The following is a 22,207-nucleotide window of genomic DNA, read 5'->3' as shown; positions in this document are numbered from 1 at the left end:
TGCTAGAGTGCCTCACCTTCTTGGTGAGTCACAATAGAGACCTAACCTTCACCTTGATATAGAGAGCACTGCACTCTCTAATGACCATCTTAGATGACCTACTATCTGTCTGTAGCAAACTGGTCATCACATACAACCAAATCATCATACTTGGAGACTTCAACTTCATAAACTACCCACATGAGACTGGAGCCTTGGCAAACTTTATTACTTCACTATCGGACCTAAGCTTCCAACAAATGGTCCCCTCGCTAACTCACTTTCCAGTCCACATCCTAGACTTAATATTTATTCAAAAAGACACTTTGCCTACCACACAAACCCCAGCCTATATCACCAAACCAGTATCTTGGTCTGATCACCATTTGATCACATTCAACCACAGCTATACAACAAAGCAACCGCCAACCAGGAAGCAACCTCAACATAAGATAATATACAACATCAATGTAATCAACCTAGAGAATCTCTCCACAGGTCTAGTGGGAACATCAAAACCAAATTCTCAATCTGTTGATGAAGCTGCCATGGACTGGCACACTGAGGTAAAAACCCTATACAAAGGGCTGGCCCTGATCAAAGAGATCAAATACTATCCCCACAAATATTCCTCCCCATGGTTTACTTACGACTTAAAAACTAAGAAAAGTGGAAAGGAAATGGTATAAATGACAGTGACAGGCCCAAATGGAAAGAACTGCATGAAGAATATAAAATAGCCACCCTAGAGGCTATAAAGAATTACTACTCTGAACAACTATTAAAGACCTCCAATAGATCAAAAATCATTTTCAAACTAACAAAAAATATACTCACAACATCACAAGGAGACAATCAGTATCTTAACACTGAACTCGACAGTGAAACACTCTCAGACTACTTCGCTGACAAAGTAGACAAAATACAGTCTCACTTGATTCTGCCAAGCTACAGACATTGTCCTCCTCACGACTCAGACAAAACAACTAAAACCACAACTGGAAACCTAACTAACTTCAAAATTGTCTCCCACCACGACATTGCTGAGATACTAGACACAATTTGCCTTCCAGCTCCAACCTGGACCCTTGTCCGCCATACCTCCTAGATGCCTTTGTAGACTCCATCCTTCCTCTCATCAACACCTTTCTACAAACAGGCATTGTGCTTGCAAACTGGAAGTCAGCGGTCATCAGACCAATTTTGAAAAAAACACACACTCGACACTAACATGTCGGCAACTTTAGACTTGTCTCCAACCTACCCTTCATCCCCAAGATCCTAGAAAAACAACACCCAATTACACTCCTTCATCGGCAACTTATTCATGCAACATAGCCAGTCACCACCAATATTCAGGGGCACACAAGCTAAATTCGGCGACCAAAGACAACCCACCTAAAAGGATGGTATATCTTTGGCCATTGAGACTTAGCTGCCTAGCTGCTAAATATTGGCATAGCTGGCTATGTCTTAGCTGGTCAAAAATAGAACAAAAATTCAATGGCAGTGGGCAGATATGGCACTGACACTGAATTTCCAGTATTGCTGCAGACTGCAGGAGATAGCTGGCAATCTCCCGTGGTCTGAATATGAGCCTGAATTTTTTTTTCTATTCTTGTTGTCTGGCCATTTACTTTTTCTAATTGTGTTGGGCCCCACCCTCTGGCTTTTGCTTTCCTAGTCTTCTCTTAACTCTCTTTCCAGGATTTCTTCATCATTTGCCATTTTTCTCTCATCTCCATTTCCTTTCAGCATTCTTCAATCTATTTTTTTTTTCTGCCTATCTGTATAAATTTAATTCTTTCTTACTATCCAGGCTTTAATTTCTCTTTCCTTACCTACAACTTTCTCTCTTTTCCTTACCTCACCCCATCCCACTATGGTTAATTTGATAACTATGGCTAATTGGCTTCCTCATATTCATCATTCTATCACTAACTCTATTCTTTACCCTTTTATCCAGCATCTGCCCTCTCTCTTCCCTCCTTCCATCCAGTGTCTGCCCTCTCTTTCCCTCCCCTCCAACCAGCATCTCCTCCTTCCACTATCGGCCTCTTTTACAAAGCCACGCGGCATCAGCCCCGAAGCCCAGGGCAGGATTAACCAATAGGCCAAGTAGGCATGTGCCTAGGGCCCAAAATGGTCAGGGGGGCCCGATGAAGGAAGGCATCAACATTGTTTTTTTTCAAATGGCAATGGGCCCCTCCAGCATCGATTGGCAATGTGGGCCCCATCCTGATCGGCAACGCGGCCCGCCCCCCATCGACGGAAAGTAAGACAAGTAAGCAAAGGCAGCGGTGCTGCTTGCCCAAAGCTTCCCTCTGATGCAGCTTCCTGTTTCCACCTGGGCGCATGGTGGGATGGGGTGGGGCAGGGGGCCCAGTGTACTTGTGTGCCTAGGGGCCCTCAACGAATTAATCCTACCCTGGCGAAGCCCTTTAAATCTCTATGGGCTTCAGGGCCATTAGTGCAGCACAGCTGCTAGTGCGGCTTTGTAAAAGAGGCTATATGTATGTCCCACGCTTTTTTGAATTCCATCACTATTTTCCTCTCAACTTCCCTTGGGAGGGCATTTCAGGCATCTACCACCCTCTCCATGAAAAATAATTTCCTAACATTGCTCCTGAGTCTTCCTCCCTGCAATCTCAAATTATGCCCTCTAGATTTACCATTTTCTCTTCTCTGGAAAATATTTAGTTCTATATTAATACCTTTTAAGTATTTAAATGTCTGGATCATATCTTCCCTGTTCCTCCTCTGCTCCAGAGTATACATATTTAGGTCTTCAAGTCTCTTCTCATACTTCTTTTGTTCCAAACCCCTTACCAATTCCTTTACTTTTCTTTTAACACATTGCAACCTCCTGAGTTTAGTCTTCCTGAAGCCTTAGGTTAACACACTTAAAGAGAATGTAAACATACTTACCTATACTGTCATAGGGAATTATGATTGAACTAGAATCCACCCATTTTTTTGTGTAAATAAAGAGGCATAGTGGCATCATCCCCATTGCCAGAAGTGTGGAACAAGTTGTCATGCTGATACTGCAAATGACAAAAGTTACTGTACAAGTGATTCCTGCTTTGCTCTTTCATTCTCATAGGATAAACACAAACTTCAAAGAAATTATGGTCTTATTCCACAAGCAAAATATGAAAATAAAATTACTACAAATGAGCAATTACAGGCCTATTTCTAGCTTCTTTTAATATGGCAAATTGAAATTGTGACCAAACAGGTTTTGCTCCTGCTTTTGTCCCCTTTAAGAATCAGAAGAACAGCAGTGCTGGGGTTAGGAAAGCACACCGAAAGCACTGGTTACATTCCCTTACTGATGTGGCTGCCTATTCTGAGAAAGACTCTTCTGAGGATGAACCCTGTCAGGATGCCCTGTATGATAGCAAGATGGAAATTATGCCCAGTGAGAAAGCAGTTGTCTGTAAACCTGTTTCCAGAAAACAGAAACAATGTACTAGGTTTAAGAAATCTAGCACTGTGCAGTATGACCACATGGAGATCCCATGAGAGCCGGGTACCAGGACAGATTCACATAGGTTTGGGTGGGGCACATACACTGACAAACAGGGAACTTTCATTCCACACCAGAAGGCAGAGGAAGCAGATTTCCCAGAGAGTGAACCTAGCTTCTAGCAAGGTAATGATCAGGAAATGGTAGAGGCTGAAGAAGCTCCAAACCTGGAGGAGCCCATGGAGTTTTCTGATCAGCTTGTTGCAGAAGGAAAGGGAATAGAAGCTATGGAAGTAAGTTAAAGTGGGACAGCTTACTGTTTGGCTTGGACAATGATTCTTCCGGAAAGCTTTAAAAGGAATGTTTTTCTTTTTGTGCTAAAAGGTTTGGACTGTTTTGTGAAGAGTTTTTTTTTTTTCCTTTTCCCCTCACTGAAACTTGATTATGAACTGTCAAAAGTGAAGAACAGTTGATGCAGTGTTTGTTGCACATAGTGAGTGATGGGTACAGGACTGTGCTGAAGAAGAAACAGTTTGTGTTTCTAAATTTCAGAGTTTTCTTTCTATTTTTTGCTGTTGTTTTGGCTCAGCAAGACACTGAGAATTGTTTTGGGAGGAATCTGCTAATATACCTTGGGAAGGGATTTATGGAAGCTTTAGGAAGCCATAGAAAGCAGACTCAACAATTCTTCCTGCCCAGCTCTCAGAGCCAGTTGAACAGACATTATGAATTGTGCTAGTGAAGACTTTTGTGCACTGAGAGTTTGAAACAAGGATATTTATGTTCTTAGAAAGCCTAGGCCCAAGTGGGGGGGGGGGGCTTGGGTGTGGTTTTATTTTTTGCCTAGAGGCTTGTTTTCAATGTTTTTGCCTATTTTTGCTTTTGAGGAACTTCAAGACTGTTTAATTTGAGAGTAATATTTTTAGTTGGGTTTGGCACTTGCACCCTGATAACTTGCCTGTAGGGTTTTCCTCCTATTGGGAGGCATGCTTGTCTATTGTTTGCCGCCAGTCAGGGTCCCCACCATGCATTCTGTGGCCCCCTGCGGTGACAAGATGTAGGCAAGAGAAATTGCTTCTAAATGTTTTTTACAGGGAGGGTCACATGATGACACTGTGCTGAGTGGTGGCTCATTGCCTCCTCTCCTACTCTGCCCCGGTCTTTTTCATGTTTTAATCTCTCCCTTCACCTTTAAATTACCGAGTGTTTAATGGTTACTTTGCAATGGTTGGGATTTTTTTTTTTTAACTCTGGTCAGGTCTGAAAGCATGGCATGCCCATTAAGATACCATGGCCTATACGAGAAAAATGTGGAGTAGAGCCTAACAAAATGACATAATCACAAGTACCATCTCCCCCGGAAACACTGATTATCTTTCAGGGTGAGGCCGTTGAAAGAACTTACGAAACATCTCTTGGAAATCTTAGATGACAAGCTCTTGAAACTTCAGACCTTTGTGAATGATATTGGGGACACTTTAGAAAGACAAGGCCGTTGTATCCAAAAGATGGAACAGCAGCTATCACATCAAGAGAATAGAACACTTTCAATGGAGAAATAACTGGGACCTGCAAACTCAATTGAAATGTGCTAAATAACGACAGTCTCTTACAGGGGACGATGGAATAATATTTGCATCATGGGTATCCTGGAGACTGTCAAGATTATAGATTTGTGGGCCTTTTTACAGATTTGGATTCCGGAGGCTATTGGCCTGGGTTTGGGAGGCATAAGCGTTAAGGTAGAAGTGCACTGCATTGGTCCCAGGCTGACCCTAGGCCTAGACTGGTTCTGGTCTGAATACTAAATTCTATAGACAAAGATAAGATCATGGCTCTGTGCCACTGAAAAGGTTTATTGGAATATAATGGAGCTAAGCTTTTATTTCCATGATTTTTCAGCAGCAGTTGCCACAAGCCACAAAGCACTGGCACCATAATGCACAGAGCTTAAAAACAGAATACTTCAGTTTGCAGTCCAGTATCCAGCAAAGGTGAAGGTCTTTGAAAAAGACAGCCTGAAAACTGTTGCTATTCTAGAGGAGTTTCATTCCTACATTCAGGGACTCTGAGTCCTTGAACATTGCTTGCTGATTTTTCATTGTGCTTTTCTGTATACTATGGTGGCATAGGGCTTGGTCTCTGTCATCTGCTTTGAGACACTTTTAATGGTCTCTTAAGAGTTTCTGATGCCATTGGAGGGGCCCTATTTCACTAACTGTTTCAGGGCGCGCTTGGTAGCCAGTCATTGGTGGTATCTGGGGTTCTTCCTTAGTTAGGATTCAATAGCACGCATAGTACATTCTTTATATGTTGTTTCAGTTCTGTTAAGATATCATTGCATGTGTTTTTCTGAATGTTCTTACTTTCCATGCTGCTTAAGGGGGTGGGCATAGAGCATTTGTTGTTATTTTTTGGTGCTGTTTTCTTTCTTTCAAGAGAAATTTTTGATTCAGCTTTATATACTCAAGCTGGGGGGGAAGGGGGATATTCCATGTGATGGTTTTTAGGGGGGCTTCATTATCAGGGAGGTAGTTGGAGGGAGTTTAAGGGTGGGTGGGGTTGGGGATAGCATGCAGAGGGATGAATGTCTGTAACCTGAGAGTGTGTGTGAAGTCTTTTTATTCGGTGGTTTAGGAGGGGAGGAGGATGTTGTATATGCTTTGTATAATTGGACTGGGTCACTCTGCTTCACGTGTAACCTTTGAGGGCTCTGCTGGGAGGCCCCCAAGGGTCTTCTTTTGATAATTAAACTGTTTGACACTATTTCAGTTTTTGCTAACTATGGCTAATTTGTCTTTTATAACATTAAGGCTCTGATTCTCCAAAAGTGCGTCCCGATTTTAGGCAGCTGTAGACGTCCTACAGCTGTCTAATCAGCCAATCGGGATGCACGTTTTTTTAAAAAAATGCTCCCCAGGCAGGCCTGAAGGCGCCTCCGGGAGCCTAGGGAGACCCGCAAGATACCTAAGCTCGCCTACAGGCCTTAGGCGAACTTAGGCGGCCCTACGCGTCTCCCTAGTAGAGTGAAGAAGACGCTTAAAATGTAGGCCAGCAAAAATGCATTGTAAGTAGACGCGGCCGCTATACTGATCGCGGCAAGGGATCTCCCTGCTGCAATAAAGTATAGCGGCCGCTTGTCCCATCACCGACAGGAGGATGCCTAACTCCTCCTGTCGGAACCCTGAACCCCCCTCCCCCCCAATCTCGTAATCGCCGACAGGAGGATGCCCAACTCCTCCTGTCAGAACCCCGGAACCCCCTCCCCCCCAAACTCGTAATCGCCGACAGGAGGATGCCCAACTCCTCCTGCTGGAAAGCCCAACGATCACCCGCCCCAACTAATCTCCCTCCCCCAACTAACCTTTCAATGTTGGTCAGCTGGACGGGTCTTGCTGCTTTCCAGCCGACGGATTGGCCCAGGCTAGGCACCTTGGCCAATCAGGCCTTAGGATTAGTGGGGATGGGCGGACCCGCTATGCCTAAGGCCTGATTGGTCCAGGCTTCTACAGCCCTGGGCCATCAGGCCTTAGATTTAGCGGGAATGGGCCGGAAGGGGCGTGCTGTCTCATTTTCCACAAGGCAGACCCGTCGGATGGACGGCAGCAAGACCCCATCCAGTGACCAACATTGATAAGGTTAGTTGGGGGAGGGAGATTAGTTGGGGCGGGGGTCGTTGGCCTTTCCGGCAGGAGGAGTGGGCATCCTCCTGTCGGCGATTACGAGTTTGGGGGGGAGGGGGGTCCATGGGTTCCGACAGGAGGAGTTGGGCATCTCCTGTCGGCGATACGAGTTGGGGGGGAGGGGGGTTCGGGGTTCCGACAGGAGGAGTTAGGCATTCTCCTGTCGGTGAATGGACAGGCGGCCGCAACAACCGCGGCGCTATACATATTTGCAGCAGGGAGATCCCTTGCTGCCTTAAGTATAGCAGCCGAGTACCTAATTTAACCCGATTCTCTAATGGACGCTTCTCCCGGGCGGCCTGCCAGAGGAGCATTTCTTTTTTAAAAAACGTGACATCCGATTGGCCTGATTAGACAGCTGTAGGACGTCTACAGCTGCCTAAATTGGGACGCACTTTTGGAGCAATCAGGGCCTAAATGTCTCTGGTGTACATTTGCTGGTTAAGAGAACTAAAGTACTCAGATACCTGAAAAAGGAGAAAGTGGATGTTGCTTTCCTTCAAGAGACACATTTGACTATGGCAGAACATTGGGAACTTTCCAGAGACTAGGTGGGGGAAACTCTGACTTCTTACAATTTGAAGTAGAGGGACATAGCCATACGTATTCATAAAGTGTTAGCATGAATTTTACACAAGGTTCTCTAAGATTCCGAGGGTCGATATATGATTGCCTTAGGGGAGGTACAAAGTTTTTAGGTGGTGCTATGCAATTTATATGCCCCAAATGTGTACTCCCACCAATTTTTCTTAGAAGTGTTGGCTAGGCTGGCTTCCCTTTCAGGATATTTGATGGTAATGGATGGAGACTTTAACAGTCCAAGCATTACTGCTCTAGACTTTAAGCTCCTGAGAAAGACCCGCAAGGATAATGAGCATTTAAGGATAAATTAGGCCTTGTGGACATGTGGCACACCTACCATCCCAATAAATTAGACTTTACTGTGTTCTCCAGGGTCCATAATAGCTTTCCCTGTATCAATTATATCTTGTTCCCTGATGGTTTTGTGGGCAGTGTCATCCGTATTTACATTCTGGATGTGGTGTCCATGGTATGGCAGAATGAACAGCCAGACTGTGTCTGGAAACTCAACCCAATTTTATACCCTGATGAACAATTTAAGGCATTTTTTTTAGAGGCCTGGCAGGAATATCAGACTAATAATGACATAGGGGAGGTATCCACTACTATTTATTGGGAGGCAGCCAGGGTCTTTCTGAAGGATAAAATTTTAGCTTACACAATCACCAAGTCAAAGTCCCAAAATGCAGAATTGCTGGCTCTCACTAAACAGTTGAAAGTCCTGGGGGGGGGGGGGCACATTGTTAGGGTAATCCCAAACTCACAGAAGAGTACCTGTAGATCAGGAAACAGATAGATGCTATTCTTTCTAGGAGAGCTCTAGGGATTGCGAAGATCTGCAACGTGACATTATCAGCTCAAGGAATGGGCATCGACATGGCAGATGAGGCTCAACATGGATTAGTGTAAAGTGATGCATGTTGGTAACAAAAATCTTAGGCACGAATACAGGATGTCCGGGGCGGTACTTGGAGAGATCTCCCAGGAAAGGGACTTGAGAGTTCTGATCAACAAGTCGATGAAGCCGTCCACGTAATGTTCCGTGGAGGCAAAAAAGGCAAACAGAATGCTAGGAATGATAAAGAAGGGGATCACAAACAAATCAGAGAAGGTTATCATGCCGCTGTACCAGGCCATGGTGCACCCTCACCTGGAGTACTGCGTCCAGCACTGGTCACCGTACATGAAGAAGGACACGGTACTACTCGAAAGGGTCCAAAGAGCGACTAAGATGGTTAAGGAGTTGGAGGAGCTGCTGTACAGTGAAAGATTAGAGGAACTGGGCCTCTTCTCCCTCGAACAGAGGAGATTGAGAGGGGACATGATCGAAACATTCAAGGTACTGAAGGGGATAGACTTAGTAGATAAAGACAGGTTGTTCACCCTCTCCAAGGTAGAGAGAACAAGAGAGCACTTTCTAAAGTTGAAAGGGGATAGATTCCGTACAAACATAAGAAAGTTCTTTTTCACCCAGAGAGTGGTAGAAAACTGGAACACTCTTCCGGAGGCTGTTATAGGTGAAAACACCCTCCAGGGATTCAAGACAAAGTTAGAAAAGTTCCTGCTGAACAAGAACGGGCCCTAGTAGGGCTAGTCTCAGTTAGGGTGCTGGTCTTTGACCAGAGGGTCCCAGCGTGAGTGGACTGCTGGGCATGATGGACCACTGGCCTGACCCAGCAGCGGCAATTCTTAACACATCTACAAAAGCATCACTGCTGGAGGAATAAATCTATAAAGTTGCTGGTCAATCTGGTCAGACCCTTAGGAAGGTTGCTAGGATCACTTCTGTTAAAGGGGAGAGTTCAACACATCATATGGCTGAAGCAGATATCCATACCCAATTTGTTAATTTTTATAGGTAACTCTATAATAGAGACCCTTGTGACACTGCACAGAGGGACAAACTTTTTGAATCACTACAGCTGCGAAAGCTTTCACTAGAACAGCTGGAGTTCCTTAATGCCCTCATAATGCGACAAGAAATATATCTGGTGATAGGTAGGCTCAAATTGGTGAAGGCTCCTGGGCTAGATTGAATGGGACCAGAGTTTAATGAGATGCTATGGGCTCATGTCTGCCAAGCCTTAACTGATATATGTAGTGAACTTTAGTAAGGAGGTTCCTTCTTGCTAGAACAAAGCTATACCCATATCATAGTCTTCCCCAAGCCAGGTAGGGATCCTGAATTAGTGGGCTCTTTTCGGCAATTTTGGCCAAGTTTAGTGGTTCTGTCTTTGATCCATGACAACCAGTTCGGCTTCGCCCCGTCCAGTACACATCCTCTAACATTCTATTTATTTATTTAATCATTTATTTAGCTTGTCCTCCCAAAGGAGCCCAGAACAGGTTACAAGAGTACATTCACAGTACAGTGGAACAAACTTTTGTGAGAATACAGAGATTGGCAGACATAGGGGGTTTAGATTACAGCATTGTCTCCATACCTCAAGAAGGATATGACTCTGCTGGAGAGGGTGCAGAGGTGAGCCACAAAACTAGTCAAAGGTATGGAGAATTTGAGCTACCAAGAACGCCTCAGAAAACTGGGACTGTTCACCCTCGAAAAGAGAAGATTGAGAGGGGATTTGATAGAGACTTTTAAAATATTAAAAGGATTTGACATAATAGACCAGGAAGAAGCATTACTGACATTTTCAGATGTGACACGGACAAGAGGTCATAGCCTGAAACTGTGTGGCAGCAGGTTCAGGACAAATGTCAGGAAGTTCTGTTTCACACAGCGAGTGGTGAGCGCTTGGAATGCTCTCCCAGAGGAGCTTGTGGCAGAGACTACTGTTCAGGGTTTCAAGCGCAAGTTGGATGCAAATCATATCGGGGGATATGGGAAATCCGGGTCTCCAACAGAGAGCACCTAACTGAGGGATGCACTGTGCAAATGAACCCTTGGGCGGATGAGGAATGCGTGAAATGCATGTTTGGAAAGGGCACTTTTGTGCAAATTAGTTGAATGTTTCAGTTTGAGTGAGTATTAGAATGGGCTTCAGAGTGCAATAGTCCTATGGCACTTTACTTTTAGATAGTATAGTGGAACATCAGGATCAAAGGTTGTCCCTAAACAATGTAAATTTATCAACATTACCCTTCTATTGGTCAAAAAGTGCATTTTGAAGCATTGGATGGACGATTTTCCACCAGACCTGAAATTCTGGATGAAGAATGAAGGAGATGGCACAGATTACCAAGGATACAAGACACAATACTGGGACCTTTGGACTACATGTCTAGCTTTTAAAACCACTGGACATTACAGTATTGACATTTCCTTCTTTGGGATGACCAACTCTTTCAAGATGTGGGTTCAGGGGAAGGCAGAGAGTATGGTTTGTGTAGGTTGTTTGTTTTTTGGGGGGAGAGGGGGGTAACTAGTCAAAAATTCACTTGGAGGTAGAGTGGGGAGGATACCTTTTTCTTACCGGGGCAATAAGGGTTCAGCCCAGTGGGGTTAGAAGCCCTTATAATTCACTCGCTATTTTACTAGCTAAAGCTTCTTTTCATTGTTGTTGCTGCGTTATCTTCTGGATATGGACTTTGTTTTATTGACTTTATAGTAGCATATTCCAGTGTCATCCTCTGCCTTCAAGCACAATAAGGATTATTTATACAAAAAAAAGTTTTTTACAGTTCATTCATTATAAATATTTTCTTGCTTTGTCAAAACTAAAATAAATGTTTAGATTTGTTTTGTGTTTTACATCAGGAGCATTGTTCATTAAAGAAGAGTGCAGTCCGTCCTGTCTTATCTAGGAAGTTTACTGTTCTAAGTAGGAAAATGACTTATTGTGATCCATAATGTACCTTTTATATAAACATTATATGAATATATAAAGTATATAAAACAATTTTATTTTTTAAATTATTTTTTTAGTTTATAGGATTCAAATTACCTAGTGGCTTAGTAAATGGGGTGGGGGTGGGATGGGGGGGTGGACCGTCCCAGGTGTCATATTCGCAGGGAGTACTGGCACCAACCCCTCTCCTCCTCTCCACCCAATGTGTATCTCTTGAAATGTTCAATGGCGTGAGCAGCATCTCTCACCTGCTGCTCACACAGGCTTCAGTTCCCTTCTGATGTCACATCCTGGTCCGGTGACGAGGAAGTGATGTTAGAAGGGAGTAGAAGCCGGTGCAAACAGCAGGTGGCAGATGCTGCTCACACCGACAAACATTTCAAGAGGTACACGATGGGGTGCTCATGCAGTAGGAAAGAGTTAGAGGTGCTTGGCATGGGGATGCCAAGTACCATTGGCCCAGGTGCCAACCTGCCTTGCTATGCTACTGCTTGTACCCCGCCTTCCCCAGGGCAGGTCATTTCACATTGTTTTGTTTCAGGTAGAAACCTAGAGGCCCATTTACTAATGCTTAGCAAGTGCTAATGGATATCAGTGAGCTTCTGAAGATCCAGCTTACCACTCACTCCCTGACATCACCTGAAACAGACTCAAAGCTCCCCCTTAAAAGGGGAGGAGCCAAAGCTGCACAGCTTCTGAAGATCCAGCTTGCCTGAGTTCAGGGCAGGCAGGTGAAGTCAAGCAGAGGAGGGAGAGAGGAGAAAATCCACTGAAGAAGGCACGAGGGAGCAGAGAGAAGGCAGAGGGTGAGGGGCTTAGGTGAGAGGTAGCTCCGCTCACTCCCTGACATCACCTGAAGCAGACTCAAAGCTCCCCCTTTAAAAGGGGAGGAGCCAAAGCTGCACAGCTTCTGAAGATCCAGCTTGCCTGAGTTCAGGGCAAGCAGGTGAAGTCAAGCAGAGGAAGGAGAGAGGAGAAAATCCACTGAAGAAGGCATGAGGGAGTAGAGAGAAGGCAGACAGTGAGGGGGTGAGGGGAGAGGTAGCTCTGCCCACTCCCTGACATCACCCGAAGAAGACTCGACACTCCCCCTTAAAGGGGAGGAGCCAATGGCGTGTGGCCATTCGGCACGTGGCAAAGGCGCTCGCCTTAGCGAGAGCGCCTTTGCGAAGGGCCTCAAGAAGGGCCAAGTCACTACACTCAAGGACATCAGGGAAGGACAGCAAGCAGGCAGAGAGGGATAGAGAGAGGACACCAGCAGCAGGCAGAGAGAGAGAGAGAGGATACCAGCAGCAGGCAGAGAAAGAGGACACCAGCAGCAGGCAGAGAGAGAGAGAGAGAGGACACCAGCAGCAGGCAGAGAGAGAGAGGACACCAGCAGCAGGCAGAGAGAGAGAGAGAGGACACCAGCAGCAAGCAGAGAGAGAGAGGACACCAGCAGCAGGCAGAGAGAGAGGACACCAGCAGCAGGCAGAGAGAGAGAGAGAACAACAATGGAAGCAGAGGGAAGCCAGAAGATGAGCTTTCTAGTGTTCTGCACAGACTGTCATATGTATGACTACCTCCCCTCAGGGACACAGTCATATGTATGCGGTGGGTGCCAGGAGCTGGAAAGCTTGAAGAAGGAAGTAAAGCGACTAGAGGACAAGATACAGGAGCTAGAAGGACTTCACACTACAGAGGACCCAATCAGGACAGCTATAGACTTCATGAATGAGAGACACATAGTGGAGGAGGTCAGGGAACTCGAGAAATTCATTTAGGAAGCCTACAGGAGGAGAGTGGAAGAAAACGAACTTCAAATAAACGATGAAGTTACACCAACACCAACATGGAAGGGAGAACTAGAAGCAGATGACCTCATAGAAGACACCCACAGAGGAATATTGCACGAAGGGGAGAAAATGGCTAGTCGATGCCCAGGAGAGGAACCAGCGAAGCACACCGAGGACATTGACCTGAGACCGAAGGGAAAGTCAGCGATCCTAGTGGGAGACTCGATCCTGAGGCATGTGAACAGCCACATAGCAGGAGGGAGAAAGGATCGACTGGTGACCTGCCTCCCAGGAGAGAGAACCAAGGACATCGTGGACAAAATTGGAAAGATCCTGGAAGGAGTGGAGATGGAAGAGACCACAGTAATGATCCACATCGGGACGAACGATGTCAGCAGGAGAGACTACAGAAGAAGCATGCTGATAGAACAGTTCAAGATTCTGGAAGGAAGCTGAAGATGAGGACCAGAAGATAGAGTTCTCAGAGATCCTTCCAGTACCAAGGGCAGATGTGAAAAGGCAGGAGGAGCTACAATCAATAAATGCGTGGATGAGGAGAAGGGTGTGAGGAAGAAGGGTTCCACTTTGTGAGGAACTGGACAACGTTCTGGGGCAAGAGCAAGCTCTACAGGAGAGATGGACTGCATCTGAGCGCGGCGGGGAACAAGACTTCTAGCAAACAACGTCAGGAGAGGAATAGAACATGGCTTTAAACTACGAAGGGGAAAGCGACAGTCGACCAAGCGTCGATGATTCGGAAGAAGGTATCCCGTGAAGATACCAAGGGGAAAAAAAGGCTGGGAAGAAACAATGGACAAATTACAGGAGTCGACTAACCCAGAAAAGGAGGATAGAAGAAACTAAAGACCGAAGCACTGGGAAAGGAAATGAAGACAACAAAATACCAGGATCTAAATTGCATATATACTAATGCAAGGAGCCTAAGAAACAAAATGGGGGCATTAGAAGCATGGCCAATACAGAGGACATAGACATCATTGGAGTCTCTGAAACGTGGTGGAATGAAGAAAACAAATGGGATATAGCACTGCCGGGGTACAAGCTCTATCGCCAGGACAAGTCAGGACAGAAAGGAGGTGTAATAGCCCTATACATAAAAGAAAGCATACAATTGACAAAAATGGACACAGCAGAGATGACCAACAAGCTGGAATCGCTATGGGTTAAAATACCGGGATGGAAAGGGCCTGGAATAAAGATGGGCCTATACTATCATCCACCCGGGCAAACCGGAGATATTAATGAAGAAATGGAAGCCGAGATGAAGCGAGAATGCAAAAGTGGTAACATGGTTATTATGGGAGACTTCAATTACCCCGGGATAGACTGGAGTCTTGGAAGCTCAAAATGTGCTAGGGAGACAGAATTCCTGGAGGCTATACAAGTTTGTTTCATGGAGCAGCTTGTTAGAGAAAGTAGAGGTAGTGGGACCGTTGGGAAACAGCGATCATAACATGATCAAGTTCAAGGTTGAGGTAGGAATACCGAAAGGAAAGAGAACCATAGCGACAACTTTCAACTTCAGGAAAGGAAACTACGAAGCAATGAGGGAAATGGTAAGGAAGAAACTTAGGAACACTTCCAAAAAATGGCAAACGGTAGAACATGCCTGGTCTTTTCTCAAGAACACGGTGAGCGAGGCGCAAAATTTGTATATCCCCAGATTCAGAAAGGGGTGCAAAAAGAGTCAAACAAAAGACCCAGCGTGGATAACTAAAATAGTGAAGGAAGCGATAGGCAATAAGAAAAATTCATTCAGGAAATGGAAAAAGGACAAAACTGAGGGGAACTGGAAAGAGCACAGGAAGTATCAAAAAGAATGTCACCAAGTGGTTCGAAAAGCCAAAAGAGAGTATGAAGAGAGGCCTAGCCAGGGAAGCATGAAATTTCAAACCCGTTCTTTAGATATGTTAAAGAGAAGCAACCGGGCTAGGGAGGAGATGGGACCGCTGGACGACAGAGACAGAAAAGGAGTGGTGAATGAAGAGAAAGAAGTGGCAGAAAGACTTAACATGTTCTTTTCATCTGTATTCACAAACGAAGACACATCCAACATACCGGAACCTGAGCAATTCTTCATTGGAAATCAAGCAGAAAAATTAACATCCATAAAAGTGAGCCTTGAAGATGTACGCAGGCAGATAGAACACTAAAAAACTGACAAATCCCCCGGGTCCAGACGGTATCCATCCAAGGGTTCTGAAGGAATATTAAAGGATGAGATAGCGGAAACTACTGCAGCAAATTTGTAATCTATCCCTGGAAAACAGGCGTGATCCCGGAGGCCTGGAAGATAGCCACCGTTACGCCCCATCTTTAAAAAGGGATCAAGAGGTGACCCGGGAATCTACAGACCGGTGAGTCCTGACCTCAGTTCCGGGGGAAAATGGCGGAAGCACTGATAAAAGAAAACATAGATGAACATTTTGAAAGAAACGAACTTCTGATAACCAGCCAACATGGTTTCTGCAAGGGGAGATCGTGCCTAACGAACTTATTGTACTTCTTCGAAGGAATTAACAAACGGATGGACAAAGGAGACCCCATAGACATCATATATCTAGATTTCCAAAAAGCCTTTGACAAGGTGCACCATGAACGCCTACTCCGGAAACTGAAGAACCTTGGGGTGGAAGGAGACGTACATAGATGGATCAGAAACTGGTTGACGGTAGGAAACAGAGGGTAGGAGTGAAGGGCCACTACTCGGACTGGAGGAGGGTCACGAGTGGGGTCCCGCAGAGCTCGGTGCTCGGGCTGCTGCTATTTAATATATTCATAAATGATCTAGAAACAGGGACGAAGTGCACAATAATAAAATTTGCAGACGACACCAAACTATTTAGTTGAGCTCGGACTAAAGAGGACTGCGAAGAATTGCAAAGGGACTTGAACAAACTAGGGGAATAATAATAATAATAACAGCTTATATACCGCAATACCGTGAAGTTCTATGCGGTTTACAAAGATTAAGCAAAGGTACAAATTGATTGACTTTAAGAGGGGAGAAAGAAAGAGGGTTAATAGGACAGGAAATCCATTTTTGAGGAGAGAGTGATCAATAGAACAAGTTAATCGCTATAGAGGGGAGAGAGAAGAGAGGATCGGTTGTCTAGATACTTTAGGAACAGGTGTGTTTTCAGACATTTCCTAAATTCATCATAAGTAGTGGGCGAAAGCAATTGTTCTAGGTCTTTACCCCATGATGCTGCTTGGTGCGAGAGAAGATGTTCATGGTGTTTTTTTCAGTTTACAACCTCTCACTGGGGGAGAAATGAAGTTGGAATGTGAGCTTCTCTTGTGTCTGTTGGTTGAGAAGACGAAAAGGTCAGTTATATATATTTATTTTATATATATATATATATAGTTATATATATTTAGGGGAAAGGGCGACGAGATGGCAGATGAAGTTCAATGTTGAGAAATATAAAGTATTACAGAAACAGAAATAGAAACCCGAGGTACAACTATAAGATGGGAGGGATGTTATTAAATGAGAGTACCCAAGAAAGGGACTTGGGGGTAATGGTGGACATGACAATGAAGCCGACAACACAGTGCGCATCAGCGCTAAGAAGGCAAACAGAATGCTAGGCATAATCAAGAGGGTATTACAACCAGAACGAAAGAAGTATCCTGCCATCTGGAGTATTGCGTCCAATATTGGTCGCCGTACCTTAAGAAGGACATGGCGTTACTCGAGAGGGTTCAGAGGAGAGCGACGCATCTGATAAAGGGGATGGAAAGCCTTTCATATGCTGAGAGATTGGAGAAACTGGGTCTCTTTTCCCTGGAGAAGAGGAGACTTAGAGGGGATATGATAGAGACTTACAAGATCATGAAGGGCATAGATAGAGTAGAGAAGGACAGATTCTTCAAACTTTAGAATAATAAAAGAACAAGAGGGCATTCAGAAAAGTTGAAAGGGGACAGATTAAAAACGAATGCTAGGAAGCTCTTCTTTACCCAACGTGTGATGGACACCTGGAATGCGCTTCCAGAGAGCGTAATAGGGCAGAGTACGGTACTGGGGTTCAAGAAAGGATTGGACAATTTCCTGCTGGAAAAGGGGATAGAGGGGCATAGATAGAGGATTACTGCACAGGTCCTGGACCTGTTGGGCTGCCGCGTGAGCGGACTGCTGGGCACGATGGATCTCAGGTCTGACCCAGCAGAGGTATTCCTTATGTTCTTATAAGCACATTTTACACTTCTGGCCCACATTGCACTAAGCATGCACTAAACTTTAGAGAAAGAGCCCCTTAGATTGTAAGCTCTGTGGGGCAGCAAAATACCTAATGTATCTGTATTGTTCAATATGTTTGTTATAAATCTTGGTATCATCAACTAAAAGGCAAACTTATCCTTTTAATCCTTCGGCAATGTCGCTCACAGAGTAGACACTGAGGAGGGAGTGGAAAACATGAATACTAAAATTCATTGCAAAGAAGGGCAGAGTAATGCATTTGGGGATTAGAAATCGTAAGGAGCCGTATGTGCTAGGAGGTGAGTGGCTGATATGCATGGATGGGAAGAGGGACCTTGGGATGATAGTGTCTGAAGATCTAAAGGCAAAGAAACAGTGTGACAAAGCGGTGGCTGTTGCCAGAAGGCTGTTGCTGTATAGAGAGAGGCGTGACCAGTAGAAGAAAGAAGGTTTTAATATTCCCATACAGGTCGATGGTGAGGCCCCACTTGGAGTATAATGTTCAGTTTTGGAGATTGTATCTGGCAAACGACATAAGAAGACTTGAAGCAGTCCAGAAAAAGGCGATGAAAATAGTAGGAGATTTGTGCCAGAAGACATATGAGGAGAGACTGGAAGCCCTGAATATGTATACCCTACAGCAGTGGTCTCAAACTCACAGCCCACGGGACACATGCAGCCCGCCAGGTACTATTTTGAGGCCCTCGGTATGTTACCTTTGTTCTGGAACATTGCCCGCCTCACTGCTGCATAAGCAAGCACATTCCTGTGTCTATACGCGATTGTGAGGTGGACTGGAGAGGACAATCGCATACAGGAAAGTGCTTGCGTGAGGTTACAGCAGTGAGGTGGGCAACGTTCCAGAATGTAAGGTAACGATTGGAGGCAGTGTAGCTTGTGCATGTGTATGTAATCTCATGAACTCTTGCGAAATTTGGCACCTCTTCTGGCGGTGACTGCTTGATGTAAGATGGTGGTTGTGTCCAGTGCTGGAGGAGGTAAGAGCTGAAGGCAGTTACGGATGCGACCACCAGACACTTCCGCCCGGATTCTGTATAGGATGCCAGTCTCAGAAGCCGATGGGTGTCCTATACAGAATCTGGCCTAAGGCCGCCTAAATAAACCCAATTCTGTAACAACGTCCATGTTACAGATGCCGGTTACATAACGGGTTATTGTAGTCGCAGCCGCTACACTTATTGCGGCAAGGGATCTCTTTACCACGATAAGTATAGCGGCCACAGCTGCCAGCCCCCAAGTCTCAACCCCCCCCCCCCCAAATGAATGAGGCAGGAGGGTGCCCAACCACACTCCTGCGGAAGAACCTCCCCACCCACAGAACCAGGTTATTGTAGGAATGGCCGCTCCTAAGGGTGGGGCCTTAGGCACATGGGCCAATTCAGGTCTTAGGCCCTTCCTAAGGAGCAGGCCTGCCTCATTTCGATGGAGGGTGGGCCTGCCGGCCAGACAGTTGGAAGACTCGTCCATCCGGCCACACTTTTAAGGTTAGTGGGGGGGTGACTTGGGGGTATTTCAGGGGGGAGTTCTGTCAGGAGGGTTAGAGCACCCTCCTGCCTGCGATCGTTAGGGGACAAGTGTGGGGGGGGGGGGTCTTCCGGGCAGGAGGGATTGACATCCCTGCTGCATGTTCATTTGGGGAGACTGGTGGCACTACACCTTATTGCGGCACTATAAGCATCTCCTGCTCTGCTAGGGAGATGGTACGGTTGCCTAGGTTCACCTAAGGTGACTTCCGGGGCAAACACGTCCGTGGCTAGCCTTAGCCGAACCTAGGCGGCCATGCAGTCCTCCCCTAGGATCCCAGAGGCACCTCCAATGTAGGCGGTCTGCCTGGGGAGCATTTTTTTTTTTCTAGAAACGTGCATCCCGATTGGCTAGTTAGACAACTGTAGGATGCCTACAGCTGCCTACAATCGGGATGCCATTTGCAGAATTTGGGTCTTAAGACACAAGTTTTCCAGGCACAAGTTGGATTTCGATTCTCCCTTCTACAAAAAAGCATAGAGGACTACACTAAATCTTGTCTCTTGCAGTTGATACTTTAGAATTTAAATCACAATTTTGCATGAGGTAAAACTCTTTATAGTTTATAAATCTTTCCTTAATTGCTTCTGATTAATTTCAGCTACTACACAGCTGAAGCAGTGCAACATGAAGAAAGTGAAAAATGATCTAAACTTCACTTTCTGCATGTTGCACTGCTTTTAGCTGTGTATAGTTGAAATTATCAAAAGCATTTCTTTAATAAGACATTAACAATTTTTTCTGCGGCCCTCCAAGTACCTACAAATCCAAAATGTAGCTCTGCAAAGGGTTTGAGTTTGAGACCACTGCCCTAGAACTGGGGTAGGCAATTGCAGTTCTCGAGAGCCAGAGCCAGGTCAGGTTTTCAGGATATCCACAATAAATATGCATGAGATAGATTTGCATCTCAAGGAGGCAGTGCATGCAAATCCATCTCATACATATTCATTGTGGATATCCTGAAAACCTGACCTGGCTCTGGCTCTCGAGGACTGGAATTGCCTACCCCTGCCCTAGAGGAAAGGAGGGACAGGGGAGATATGATTCAGACGTTCAAGTACTTGAAAGGTATTAACATAGAACAAAATCTTTTCCAGAGAAAGGATAATGGTAAAACTAGAGGGCATAATTTGAGGTTGAGGGGTGGTAGACTCAAGATTAATGTTAGGATGTTCTTCTTTACGGAAAGGGTGGTGGATGCATGGAATGTGCTCCCGAGGGAGGTGGTGCAGAGGAAAACAGTGACAGAGTTCAAACAAGGATGGGATGAACACAGAGGATCTCTAATCAGAAAATAATGGGTATATATTGAAGGAACTAAGGCCAGTACTGGGCAGACTTGCATGGTCTGTGTCCCGTATATGGACATTCAGTTGAGGATGAGTTGGGGAGGGCTTCAATGGCTGGGATGGTTAAGATGGGCTGGAGTGAGCTTTGATGGAGACTCCAGTAGATAGAACCTAAGCACACTACTGGGCAGGGCTCTGGATTTCTGGCCCAGAAATATCTAAGAAAAAGGACCATTTAAATTAAATAATTAATTTATGGAGCATATACTGTATGGTTGGGGAGACTGGATGGACTGTTTGGGTCTTTATCTTCCGTCATTTACTATGTTGCTATGTTATTGAAATGTCCATTAAGAACAAATTTAGACATAATTAAATCTAAAATCTAAATTCAATATTTGCGTAGGTTTTGTGATTAGTGCATAGTATAATTAAGTGTATATAAAGCATGCAGAAACAAGCTTTCTTACCTTAAGTCCATATCACCATCGACCCAATAAGCAAGGATGTTGGATCCGGTTCCTCCAGGACAGCAACCTGTGATCAGCACTACCACCGCCTGAACAGGATGGATGTTAAAGGCAAGTGATAGTATAAAGCCTATCAAAGGCATTATTCCAAACTGGCAGAGGAAGCCTACTAGAATACCCCAGGGGTGTTTTATATGCCCCCAGAATTTCTGAATTTCCACAGTACAACCCATGGAGAACATTATCAGTGCCAGCATAATTGTAATTACTGTACTTAACACTGTGTTCAGGATGGCATTGAAGTTATCAGGAGGCAGCAGGCAAGATGTGCCATTACAGATTGTTGCGTTCACAGGACAATATAATTCAATTCTATGCGACTGTGCTTTTAAAACCTCTCCAGCCATGAACCTCAATTATTTGTGGCTTGCTGAAAGTTGTTTCTGCTGCATAAAAACCTTTAAAATTTAAATGGAAAAAAGAGACACATAAAACACCCAGTTACAGCTTACAAGTTTATGAAATGCCTTTACTTTCAAGACACTTTTAAAAATGTGTCAGGGGTAATAAAAAGTAATAAATGCTATGACTTAGTTTTTATGAGTTCTGGTTTTAGAAAGATATCTGTCTTTGCATGATGACTGAACACAGAGTGCACTATACATTCACTGAGATATAATTGATGTTAATTTTTATGATAAGAGTGTAGAGTTAATTATTTGATATATGGAGAAGACTCATGGTAGAAGTAGTGGAAGCCAAACCAGCAATAGAAATCAAGACAGCATGGAAGAACCTTAGGGGATCTTTTATGTGCCATATGACCCATGGGTATAAAATGGAAACCACAGCATTTAGCACATGCCAATGTCTGTTAGCATGCGCTATGCTTTAGTAAAAGGGTCCCTTAGATATAGCAGAAGCCTGTCAACAGGCCAACTAGCAATCTTGGCAGCTCAGGATTGGGGCTGGCTAAATAGGAACCAGCCAGCTAACTGGATGATATAACCAGCCAGCTAACTGGAGTCCTCTCTCCAATGACACAGCTACATGCTAGGGGCCCTGTAGAAGCTTTGGAATTCTTAAGGTTATCATATAGCTCCAGGAAAAGGAGGACGGATTGAGACATCCGGGTTTTACTTCCATTACTTTCAATAGAAGTAAAACCCAGATGTCTCAATCTGTCCTCCTTACATCCATTGTTTTCAATAGGAGTAAAACCTTGATGTCTCAATCTGTCCTTCTTTTTCTGGACCAAAAACTTCTTATTGGGAGATATTCATCAAATTACTGTGATAATATTCACAATGCTATCACTCAAATCAGTTACTATTGGTTTTTAAAAAATATATATAATTTATATTCTGCATATCCT

General features: G+C 44.8%; 1 protein-coding gene across 2 annotated transcripts in view; it reads right to left on the bottom strand.

The window, feature by feature from the left end:
* SLC10A2 (solute carrier family 10 member 2) overlaps positions 1–22,207 on the bottom strand; it is a 502,525-nt gene that overhangs the window by 157,096 nt on the left and 323,222 nt on the right. For both annotated transcript variants that reach the window (XM_033948187.1, XM_033948186.1), the window contains exons 3-4: positions 20,833–21,299; positions 2,908–3,026 (exon numbers count right to left, since the gene is read on the bottom strand). In XM_033948187.1, coding sequence (XP_033804078.1) covers positions 2,908–3,026; positions 20,833–21,239 — 526 coding nt within the window. In that variant the 5' untranslated portion in view covers positions 21,240–21,299. The remainder of the gene's footprint in view (positions 1–2,907; positions 3,027–20,832; positions 21,300–22,207) is intronic.

Source organism: Geotrypetes seraphini, chromosome 6 (assembly GCF_902459505.1).
Source record: "Geotrypetes seraphini chromosome 6, aGeoSer1.1, whole genome shotgun sequence".
In the NCBI taxonomy this organism is placed as follows: Eukaryota; Metazoa; Chordata; class Amphibia; order Gymnophiona; family Dermophiidae; genus Geotrypetes; species Geotrypetes seraphini.
Note: the sequence above shows the minus strand (reverse complement) of the source record. Positions and strands in the feature narration are given on the sequence as shown.